Source organism: Priapulus caudatus, unplaced genomic scaffold, assembly GCF_000485595.1.
Source record: "Priapulus caudatus unplaced genomic scaffold, Priapulus_caudatus-5.0.1 Scaffold233, whole genome shotgun sequence".
Taxonomy (NCBI): Eukaryota; Metazoa; Priapulida; class Priapulimorpha; order Priapulimorphida; family Priapulidae; genus Priapulus; species Priapulus caudatus.
The window spans coordinates 169,239-180,407 of NW_014577294.1; the positions used below are offsets into that span (position 1 = coordinate 169,239).

Below are 11,169 nucleotides of genomic sequence, written 5' to 3' on the forward strand. Positions count from 1 at the left end.
TAGATAGATAGATAGATAGATAGATAGATAGATAGATAGATAGATAGATAGATAGATAGATAGATAGATAGATAGATAGATAGATAGATAGATAGATAAGATAGATAATGCAAGCACACCTATCGGAATAATCATCATTTTAAAACTAGATGTTCATGCTCCTATCTTATTATAACAATTGTCTTGCGGGAAAGGGTATGCCACATAACGATAAATTAGGTTGAAACATCCAGGGGCAAATGATTAACGTGCGCTTATTGTCAGTATGGCTATGGTGATATTTGTGTTTTGTATCGTAATTTATTTTTAGCTCAGCTCATACTTGTATTTTACGCGCACACGCAATTTGTCGAGTTTGCCACATTTCGTTGTTAAGCAACGTTTTTAAAACGCCTCTATCGTACGCTGATTGGTCAGAGCTGCCTGTGAATCACTCCACTTAATCGTCGGCAAGAATGCACATGGTCGCCGTAATGTGTAATGACAAACATCTAGGTGGTACACTGGATTGCCTACCCTGCACTTTGACGTTGAAGGCAGCATCGCAAGTGCCACTGTCGTTCTCAATGACCAACTTGTATTTGCCAGACACATCTCTGGGAGCGTCCTTGAAGTTGATGTTGACAAAGTCATCGAATGGAACAACTTTGACGTCTTCATCGTTGTCCTGTAATCAACGTCGTAATTTTAATAAATTATATTAATTGCAATGAGTCAAATAATCCGGATGAATATCGCTATAAAATAAGACATTAGTAGGCACTGACTCTCGCACTGTTCATCCCTATATGCACGACTATAGATAAGTATTTGCAAACAAAGCGTAAGAAATCGTAAGATGAAATGTGTAAATTTTGTGTACCTTGACTTCCTTTCCGTCCTTAAGCAGCTTGACTCTGAAAGGTCCATCACCTCGGAACGGAACCTTCACCTTGTGATTCTCTCCTTCTGGTATCAGTTGGTCGCCTGGCTCCTTCTCTAGCCTCGGGGGAGCTGTGCGGAAAAGAACTGATTAAATACCCGCCGCAAATATGCTGCTTATAATGTTGAGCACAAGACATTAGAGCGAGGTTTGGCGTTCATATACTGTATGGTGATTTTGCATGACTGAGATAAAGTAAAACAGTAAGAAAATAAAAATGTTTTAGCGTAACTATTTCGTGCTCCTACACCGCACGGCGATCTTTACAACTAAGTACGAGTGAAACAGTGAGAACGTAAAAGACGTTAGAACGAGTATTTCAAGTGTTCTTACACTGCACAACGACCTTGCGCGACTCAAAACGAATGAAACAGTAATAAAGCAAAAAGCTTCAGAGTTAATACTTCGCGATTTTACACTGTAGAGAGGCTTTGCACGACCGATTACGAGATAAAACAGACAGAAACTAAAAATGATTTAGCATGACTATATATCGTGTTCTTACACTGCACGGTGACCTTGCATTCGGTCGTGTCGGTGCCGCTGTCGTTGCGCACCGCGCATTGGTACTCTCCGCGGTCGCTCTCGTGCACGTTGGGGATGATGCAGGTGAACACTCCATCCTCCTCCATCATCCTAGCGTGCGCTCCCGTGTGCAGCTCGGTGCCATTTCTGTACCTGTAACGTAAACGTTAAAGTACGCGTAACATAAACTGAAATGTTTCTGTACCTGTAAACACGTAAAGTAAAAGTAAACGTAAAGTAAACTGTAAAGTACGCGCGCAGTTTTACCTCGTGAGCGACGATATAAATTGACAATGTCTGAGTGAGAGCGCGAGATAACCACGTTATTCTCTGTCATTGTTGCTCTAAGGTCGATCGAAAGATATAAAGACATCTGTCCCGGCAGTTTGGTTGTCTCTTATACCTACGTACCAGGGATCAACGTATGCTTAATATAATAAGCACGATGTGCCTTTACATTATTTTTCAGGATCCTTCCTTGTTATGACAATTTACCTATCCCTCTGAGCGAGATACCAATGCTTATTATATATTTATGTATTATGATATATATGTATGTATATTGACAGAGTAGTGCCTACCATCTGGCGGTGGGGACTGGTTTGCCAACTGCCTCGCAGACTAGCTTGATGGACTGTCCCGTTGGCGTGCTAGTGTTCAGCAGTTTGCGCACGATCTCCGGTTTAGCAGCAGCTGAAACGAGCGCACAAAACACGTAACCAACGCTGCTGGACTGAACGCAATTATCTTAAACATTGACGTGAAAGATGCCGCGTATACGCATCCTGACTGTATGGTATGCAAATTGCCGTGTGATTGCAGTAATTATTACGAATTGAAATGAAAGATGCCGCGTATCCTCATCCTGTCTGTATATTATGCAAACTGCAGTGTCACGTAATTAATACGAATTGATGTGAGAAGGTGCGCCGTACCTGTATCTACGACCTTGACGGGGAAGCAGGCGTTGCTAGGCTCACTGTCACCCGCAGCGTTCTGCGCGATGATGCGGAATTCCATCTCAGCGCCCTCTGGTAGATGAGTGGCCGTAAAGGCAGGTTCCAACACCGTGTAGTCGTTCGCCTTCACCCAGTCCGGGCTGCCATACTGCCGCTTCTGAACGATGTAGCCTGTAAGTAAATGAAAACATCACGAACCGATTTCGTCGCACGTCCGTTTTTTGTTTTTCTTTTCTCGGCTCCATTCGCGCAGCGTTTGACTTCAGTATCTGTGTTGCTGCGATTAATTTTACGTAATAGGGTTCAGGTAAGCTGCATGCTTTTACACGCGGGTGAGGCTGTTGTTGACCTTGTGTCGGCGCTCTAAACCTATATACGATATCTTATACCTATTATATATATGTACTGCAGATATCGGCTAAATGATCGACTCGGAGCATAGTGCTTTGCTCACAATAGCGGTCACAATTGCGAGACTCGAACCCCGCACCCGCTACACGTGCTTATAATAGGTTTTTCCCACTGAGCAACAGCAAAAACCGTAACATGTATAACGTACAAGATCGCATATAGATTAATTGGCAACAGGCTACGTTAACCTCTAGCCATGATAGCTATGTGATTAGTAAGTATAGTGTACGATAAAGTATACGAAGATGTCCACATACCAGTGATTCTGCTGCCTCCATCGTCCCGTGGTGGGTCCCATGAGAGCTCGGCATAGGTCTTTCCAACCTTGCCAACATCCGGCATGCTTGGACAACCAGGTGTCTCTGCAAGACAAGGCGGGAACGGATTCGTCACACGTTTATATATAATGACTTACGTACTAACAAATGATAATACTAAAACGTAAATAATGAAGGAATAATAATTCTACATATAAATTATTTATTTATAATATTGATAATCATTTATAATTAAATCATTTATTTATGATAATAATACGTTGTAACATGTAATATTTTATATTCTATAACAAAACTTTGTGGTTAAGCGACAAACACGCTGTTAGACTGGTCGTGTAATAGTCGGGCATGCGTACTTGATTTCGGCTTGACGGTGACAGTCTTTGATGGAGAGCTGGGTTTGCCATTACCAGCAGCATTGCGTGCCGTAACTCTGAACTCGTAGTCCTTGCCAGTCTCCAGGTTAGGCACTGCGGAAACATTTACCAATTATTCGTATTCTACTCAACTAACTACGTAAAATCTCGTAGGGATAATTCTTGTAACTGATCTATCAGTCTGAACAAGATAGCCACGGATCTATGAATATATTTTTTTGCTAGGTAGGTTAAGCTCGCCCCGTTTACGCGTGTTTCTTTCACGCGCGCGCGCGCCAAATTTGGGGAATTCGTTGCGTGGCAGTGTCTTTTGGAACGTTTGCTCACAACAATGGTGAACTGGAGTTACTTGTCAATCATGCCATGTTAAATTCACTAAATATTCTTATACGCTGTAAGCAGAATCTCGATTCAAAGGGTTTTGATCAACAAAGGTGCGCTACACGTGAGCTATGTTATGTCTCATAATGAATATAATGATCACCGACGGGAAAACAGGAGATGTATTCCCAGTGGCTTAGGTAAAAACTGCGTAATTTCCTAGTTCTCAATCAAATGAAATCCCAGTTGAACTCATAGCGCCGCTGTTCTCCAATCACGACAAACATTTCAGGTAGTTCCTCGCTCCTAGCTAATTACAAAAAGACAGTCCGATCTCGCGTCCCGAAAATAACCGTTCCCCTTTCTCGTCACACACACACACATAATCGCGTGGCAGTAGTTACCATGGCAGTTAAGATCCTTGGTGAGCTGAGGAATGACCTTGGTCCACTCCCGATCGCCGACCTGCCGTGCCTCGATGACGTAGCCTTCTATCTTGTTGCCTCCGTCGGTCTTGGGTCGGGCCCAGCTCAGATCAACGCTGTCAGAGTCAACGCTATCGATGTTAGGCTCGCCTGGCTGACCAGGGGCGTCTGCAATGCGACATTAACACGTGCATTAGCATCGTATACACACTATAGAGGGAAGGGAAGGCCTGCACCGTCTCTACGGGATGCAGATCCATTGTTATTATCCCTGTATGTTGAGTGTTAATCTGGACCGTCTATACGCGACGCAGATCGACTGCCACAACCCCGTGTGTAAGGCGTAGGCATGCACCGTCTGCATGAGACGCTGATCCACTCCCACCCCGTGTGTGAAGTGTAGGCCTGCATCGTCTCTACGAGACGCAAATCCACTGCCACTACCCCGTGTGTAAATCGTAGGCCTGGACCGTCTCTACGGGACGCTAACCCCCTACCATAGCATTGGATTCGCTGTCGTACGTACTGAATTGGTACTTGGCTGTGATTGGTTCCTCGCACTCGAGAGGATCCGACACGCCCATGTCGTTCTCTGCTCTCACACGGAACTTGTAGCGATGGCCTTCCTCCAGACCGTGTACGGTGTACTCTGGCTGCCTGCAGAAACTAGTCACCTTCTCCCATTTACCTGCACGAATCAAGACGATTCAGACGGGAAGAGATTAGTACACACAAAAAACACTTTTACCTAATTGTATTATGTATTGCTTTAAATATTACATTAGATATCTTATTTAAACACCCACAATTACGTTTGTAACACGGTTATAACGTGCACAATTAGACTGTGGAATTTACAAACACTAAGTGTACAATTACATTGTACAGTGTACAGCGACAAAGAAGAAGAAGAAGAAGAAGAAGAAGAAAAAGAGAAGGGTGAGGAGGATGAGGATGAGGAGGAGGAGGAGGATGAGGGGGGAAGGGGAGAAGAAGAAGGAGCCGGCGGAGGAGGAAAGGGAGAAATAAACAAAAGATAAAAGATCTCGCACATAAATTAGGCATACACCTGTTTCGGAATTTCGTAATACAAGCGCATCCTTACCTGTAGCCAGATCTTGCTTCTCCACGACGTAGTTGCTTACGGGTATGCCGCCATCATCCGGCGGCGGATCCCAGGAGAGAGTGCACGACTCCGGCGTGATCTCAGAACACGCCAGAGGTCCGCCAGGTTTAGCTGGCTTGTCTGTCGCAAGAATTTATGTCGATTTAGTTAATGAAATTTAAAGACATCCCACAGCAAAAGCAACAGATAGTAGTTAGTTATTGAGCATATGCGAAACGGAGGCATGGACTGTCTCTACGGGACGCAGATCCACTGCCAAAATCTAGTATTGTGTGTTCGACGAGCTGATCACTAAGTTAGCGATAAATTATAAAGATCGTAATTATGAAACGCTATACAGAAGCACGAATATGTAGGTGCGTAACGAGACAACTTAATAAGTAGATTCATCATGATAATATTATTACTCTAATTGCAATAATTACGTTAATATATTTGTATATCAAACATGTTCGTAACGGGGAAACTTACCAACGACTGTAACATTGATCGTGCCCGTGTCCTCTCCCTTTTCGTTCTTCAGTTTTAGCGTGTATGTTCCCTTGTCGTCACGCTTGGCCTTCGAGCACTCAAGTAGGGCTGCCTCTGGATCCACGCTCATAGTGAGCCTATCATCCGGCTTGACCTATTTCGCACATAATTACAATTCGCATTGAGACAGTTACTTTATGGTTACTTTTAGCGTTTCATATTATGTTATTAATTATTAAGCATTAATTATCAACTTTTGTATTATATTATCTTATTGGTATCCCCTGCTTCTCCTCCTCCCCCTTCCTCCTCCTCCTCCTCCTCCTCCTCCTTCTCATCCTCCTCCTCCTCCTCACCCCTCCTCACTCTCCTCCTCCTCTCTCCTCCCCATCCTCTCATCTTCATCTTCGTCCTCCTCCTCCTCCTCTTCCTCCTCCTCCTCCTCCTAATATGCCTGCTTCTCCTTCTACTCACCTCCTCTCCGCTCTTGAGCCACGTGGCAGTCGGCGGTGGGAAGCCTTTGTACGGAACATTAATCTTGAATGGCTCGCCTGCTTTTACAGTCACATCTCTCGGCATCATGTCCCAATCAATTCTCGGAGCAACTGCAGGAAACGATCGTTTTAAACATTAGTAACATAGTGTCAATAACGTAATGAATGTCTATAGTTAATTATAAATATATATATATATATATATATATATATATATATTATGTGTGAATAAAATTGCATTTGTTTTCATTTTTTGCACTTCTAATATTATAAAATATATTGCAAAAACAGATATGTTCATGATAACGTACATAGACATTTCATAGACAGACATAGACAGACACTTTCATGGAGGGTGAAGAAATACAAAATAACATATTTAACACGATAAACAATGTAAGAGGTTTGTGGTGACAGTGCCTATGAAATTATTCTACAGTACTAAGACTAATATAATAATACATTATATAAGTGGCCAGGTTATAAACTCCATATCTGACAGTATCAAGAATACAAAAAAAGGAAGCAGCTATATAACTCGTTTTTTTCCTCTGGGTGGGGTGGTAAAGCCACCCGCGGTTTGAGTTCTGGAATTTGGATGTGGTCAATTTGCCATTGACCAACTATTGACCATGTAATATTATTATTTACGTTTGTCGGGAAAACTGTCCCCACCCCACGCTGGCTACAGCCCCTTAGACTACACACACTACAGTGTTCGTGTTCTTAGTTAGGGTACATACATGGTGGAGGTTGCGCCACGAGAGATGCCGACGCATCGCTGAAGTCTCCCGTGCCAGCATCGTTGACAGCCGCCACTCTGAACTCGTATTCCTTCCCTGGTGTAAGTCCCGGCACCACACACTCCGTACCGGGCACCTACGAGCAGAATGAAGAGCCCCGGAATAAGTTTATAAGGTTTTAGGATAATGACGAAAGGCTAGTCGACTTGTCACTTTTTAGAGATAGATAAGAGACTAATATAATAGACTAATTGTCGCAGGTGTCGTTAACAGGTCAAAAGTAACAGGTGACATGCTGTATAACTGTTACAATATGTTGATACTGATGCGCCAACTTAAACTATGATAAGGGAATATATCAGTAAGAATATTACGCGTGTGTGTGTGCGTTCGTGCGTGCGTGCGTGCGTGTGTGTGTGCGCGTGTGTGTATGTGTGTATGTGTGTGAGCGTCTGTGTATGTGTGTATGTGTGTGCGCGCGCTGGTGTGTGTATGTATATAATAAAAGATTATTAATCGAATATCGAATATTGCTTACCTGCGCCATAACGGCCTTGGTCCATCTTGGAGAACCTTTCTCGCGTTGTTCGACAACGTATCCCCTCACTGGCTTGCCTCCATCCTTCAGCGGAGGATCCCAGCTCAGCTTGATTGAATCCTCAGTGTTGTTCGTTGCCTCTGGTTTGCTGGGCGCTCCTGGTTTACCTATATACGACAAACCAGTACCACATTGATAGACAGAAATAAATCCGCGTTTCTTGGAATCGCTGCAGCATAGATGGCAAGACATTAGAGTGCTTAATTCAGACAGAAACTATGAGATGTCATTGCATATATATGATGTCAGCTATTAAACCCACATCTACGCACAGATATTCATGTTCAAGCAAATATTCATGGGCAGCATAAACCGCTATACTATTCACAGCCCCAGCATCCACACGGACTCGCATAACATACTAACTTTCCTCACGTAACTAAAATTAAACTATACCTCTTAATAACAGTTATAAGCTAAGATATAATAAATATAAACAAATAAATAAATAAATAACATAACATAAATAACCAATGCAGATGACGTAGTAGCTAGCAATAAGAAACAAGTAGGCATCCACGGCTTTACTCACCGAACGGATTCTTGGCGACAATGGGCGACGTCGTCATCAGTGGTTCGGAGACGCCGTACTGGTTCTCTGCGCAGACGCGGAACTCGTACGGCTTTCCCTCCTGCAGGTTGCGCACCTTGCACGTGGTGCCGGGCACGAAGCTGCTCACCTTCTGCCACACGTCACTGTGACGAAACAAACAGAGCGCTGACGTCACACACCTGGTCACGACGTCACACATTTCGAAGCAAAGACGCGCGACGTTTATTTGGCTTACATATGACACCTGATACATGAGAGGTGAGAAATGTAGCCGGGTCTGGCAGTTACGTTTGCACGCAATCACATTTAGATCGGGTCAGCGCTTCTTCCGCGAATGAGAACTTTAGCGAACAAAGCCGGCTATACGACGTTTTAATTGTCAGCATACAACACCCACTAAGTCTTGCTCGTGCCATTCAAATGTCAACTTCTGTACAATGGGAAGGACGGGAAGGGATGAAGTAGGAGTTTTGCACCCTGCACTCTAGGGCGCTCTCCTATTTATAAACACAGGTCTACTGATAACAATTTATTACATACATCTATGCTGAGATACCCCCTAACCATATTAAATGCATATTCATCACAAAATATACTTCCTCTGGTGAGATATTGCGCATGCGCTAACACACTAACACAGACAGATTGTGTACTGACTGGTATATGCAGCGGGCACCTTACACGCAAGGGCTTCTTTCTATTTCTGGAGAGCGATCTACTGATCGAATGTTATCGTATAAATACATGCTAGAATACCTTCTCTCAATTATAAATGCATAATTTTCGCAAAATATAATTCTTTTCGGAAGATATTGGGCATGCGCGAGCACCGTTTTAGGGGTTCAGTACAGACTGCGGAAAACTGCATAATATAGCTTGGCAAGAAAGAGAGAGAGAGAGAGAGAGAGAGAGAGAGAAAGAGAGAGAGAAAGAGAGAGAGAGAGAGAGAGAGAGAGAGAGAGAGAGAGGAGAGAGTGAGGAAAGGCGGCAGGGAAGATAGTTGCGAGTCGGTAGAAGAGGAAGGCGGCTGAACGAGGGACAAGGGAGGCCATGTCCCTTTAACATAAAAAAAGACATTGTGGCAAGCTACCTCCTTTTAGTAATCCCTGCCGTACGTAAGAATAATAACGCATAGATCCATCACGAACGCTTGCACATCAGATATAATGCTTACCTCTTAGGATCCTTCTTTTCCACGATGTAGTTTGTGATGTCGGCGCCTCCGGTGTCTTTAGGAGCCTGCCATTTCAACGTGAGACCATCGGCCTGCACGTTTGACGCCTCCAGTGGCCCTCTCGGCATTCCTGGCGGTGCTGTGATATAGTACATACAAACACGTGAAATCCACGAATATATGTGTATGGTTGAAGAGGTTAACTATGCTAAGAGAATAAGAACTTGATAAATAGTAATAAATCACTTAAAAAATAATGCTAACAATAATGTAAGTGATTGAATAATATAACTAATCAAACACCACGCCACAATATTGTCAAAAATGTACAATTTTGTTCAGAATTTATAATATAAGGTAATTATATATTTTCCAGATGTGTATAATAATGTGACACGAAACATTTCCTCCACTTATGACACAAACATGGGGGGATGCGCTATTTACTTACACAGGACATTTACGTTGACCTTGACAGAATCGGTGCCGTTCGGATTTTTCAGCGTAAGTTTGTACGTGCCGGAGTCATCGCGTTTGGCCTTCGTCACGTGATAGGTTGCCATGCCTTCGACCACCTTTAAATACAATAACAATTATTTTTGTTATTACTAACTAATACTAACAAATATAATTTTTATGCTGGGCATGACTTCTATTCGGTGATTTGAATAGGTGAGACGGCTAACTAGCGAGTTTTTTTTATCACACGTGAAATGTTCTTGTATAAATTGTTTGCATTTATTGCTTATAATAATTTCTATATTATTTACCAAATAATCATGACTTATTTGATTTTGAGCTTGAACTTATTTTTGTATATTTAATCGTGTGCACGAAGGTTTCTCGTGAATTCACTGCTGAACTGAGAATATTGTAACTATCATAAACCATTATTAATGTTTTGTTATTATTATTGTTGTTTATGTTATTATGTTATTTGTTTATTTTATTATAAATAATAATTATAGAAGCACCTCTGGTGTGATTCTCTCGTCTAGTTTCACGTCTTTGTCGTTGAGCTCCCAGCTGGCCTCTGGTACGGGCCATCCCGTGAACGGTACAGAGATGGTGAACGGCTGGCCGTGCCTCACCGTAATGTCCTTAATAGTGCCCACGTCAATGTGCGGCTTAGCTGCAAGCGCAACACATACATGTGTCTATAGTAACGTAATAACATTTATATAACCTATCATGTGTATATTTAATAATATTTATATATTATATATATTTAATCATTTATATAACATCTTATACCATGAAGTTTTTGGGGTCTTTTCCTTTCAACCAAGTGGTCACCAACTGAGTGTTTTATTTCCCGGGCAACGCCGGGTGTCCTGCTAGTATATATATATATATATAATTACATATATTGCATTTGTAATAGCAGTGTCATTATTCAACAGTATTGCTATTCTACTTCTAATGGAACGTGTTTTGTTAGTGGCGCCACCTACCGGGCTGGTTCTCAGCTATGATGGCGTCTGTGGGCTTGCTTGGCTCGCCCTCGCCCAGCTCGTTGACTGCGCGCACGCGGAACTGATACTCCTCTCCCTCCTCTAGATGCGGCACCGTTCCTGACGTCTCCTTTAGAGTAAGCGCATTGTAGCTTATATATTAACCCATCACTCAAATGTTACACGGAAACTTTATACACTTTTTCTTCTCTCTCCCTCTTACTTTCTCTCCATGCACGCGCGCGCACACACACACACACACACACACACACACACACACACACACACACACACACACACACACACACACACACACACACACACACACACACACACAC

General features: G+C 42.8%; 1 protein-coding gene across 1 annotated transcript in view; it reads right to left on the reverse strand.

The window, feature by feature from the left end:
* LOC106807761 (twitchin-like) overlaps nucleotides 1-11,169 on the reverse strand; it is a gene marked incomplete at its 3' end in the record, with an annotated part of 171,136 nt that overhangs the window by 32,407 nt on the left and 127,560 nt on the right. Inside the window, 19 exon segments of the mRNA XM_014810212.1 lie at nucleotides 517-667; nucleotides 863-993; nucleotides 1,428-1,600; nucleotides 2,029-2,140; nucleotides 2,383-2,577; nucleotides 3,075-3,179; nucleotides 3,452-3,565; nucleotides 4,198-4,386; nucleotides 4,745-4,906; nucleotides 5,324-5,464; nucleotides 5,816-5,969; nucleotides 6,290-6,420; nucleotides 7,053-7,188; nucleotides 7,591-7,757; nucleotides 8,183-8,346; nucleotides 9,378-9,516; nucleotides 9,829-9,952; nucleotides 10,352-10,509; nucleotides 10,832-10,961. Coding sequence (XP_014665698.1) covers nucleotides 517-667; nucleotides 863-993; nucleotides 1,428-1,600; nucleotides 2,029-2,140; nucleotides 2,383-2,577; nucleotides 3,075-3,179; nucleotides 3,452-3,565; nucleotides 4,198-4,386; nucleotides 4,745-4,906; nucleotides 5,324-5,464; nucleotides 5,816-5,969; nucleotides 6,290-6,420; nucleotides 7,053-7,188; nucleotides 7,591-7,757; nucleotides 8,183-8,346; nucleotides 9,378-9,516; nucleotides 9,829-9,952; nucleotides 10,352-10,509; nucleotides 10,832-10,961 — 2,776 coding nt within the window.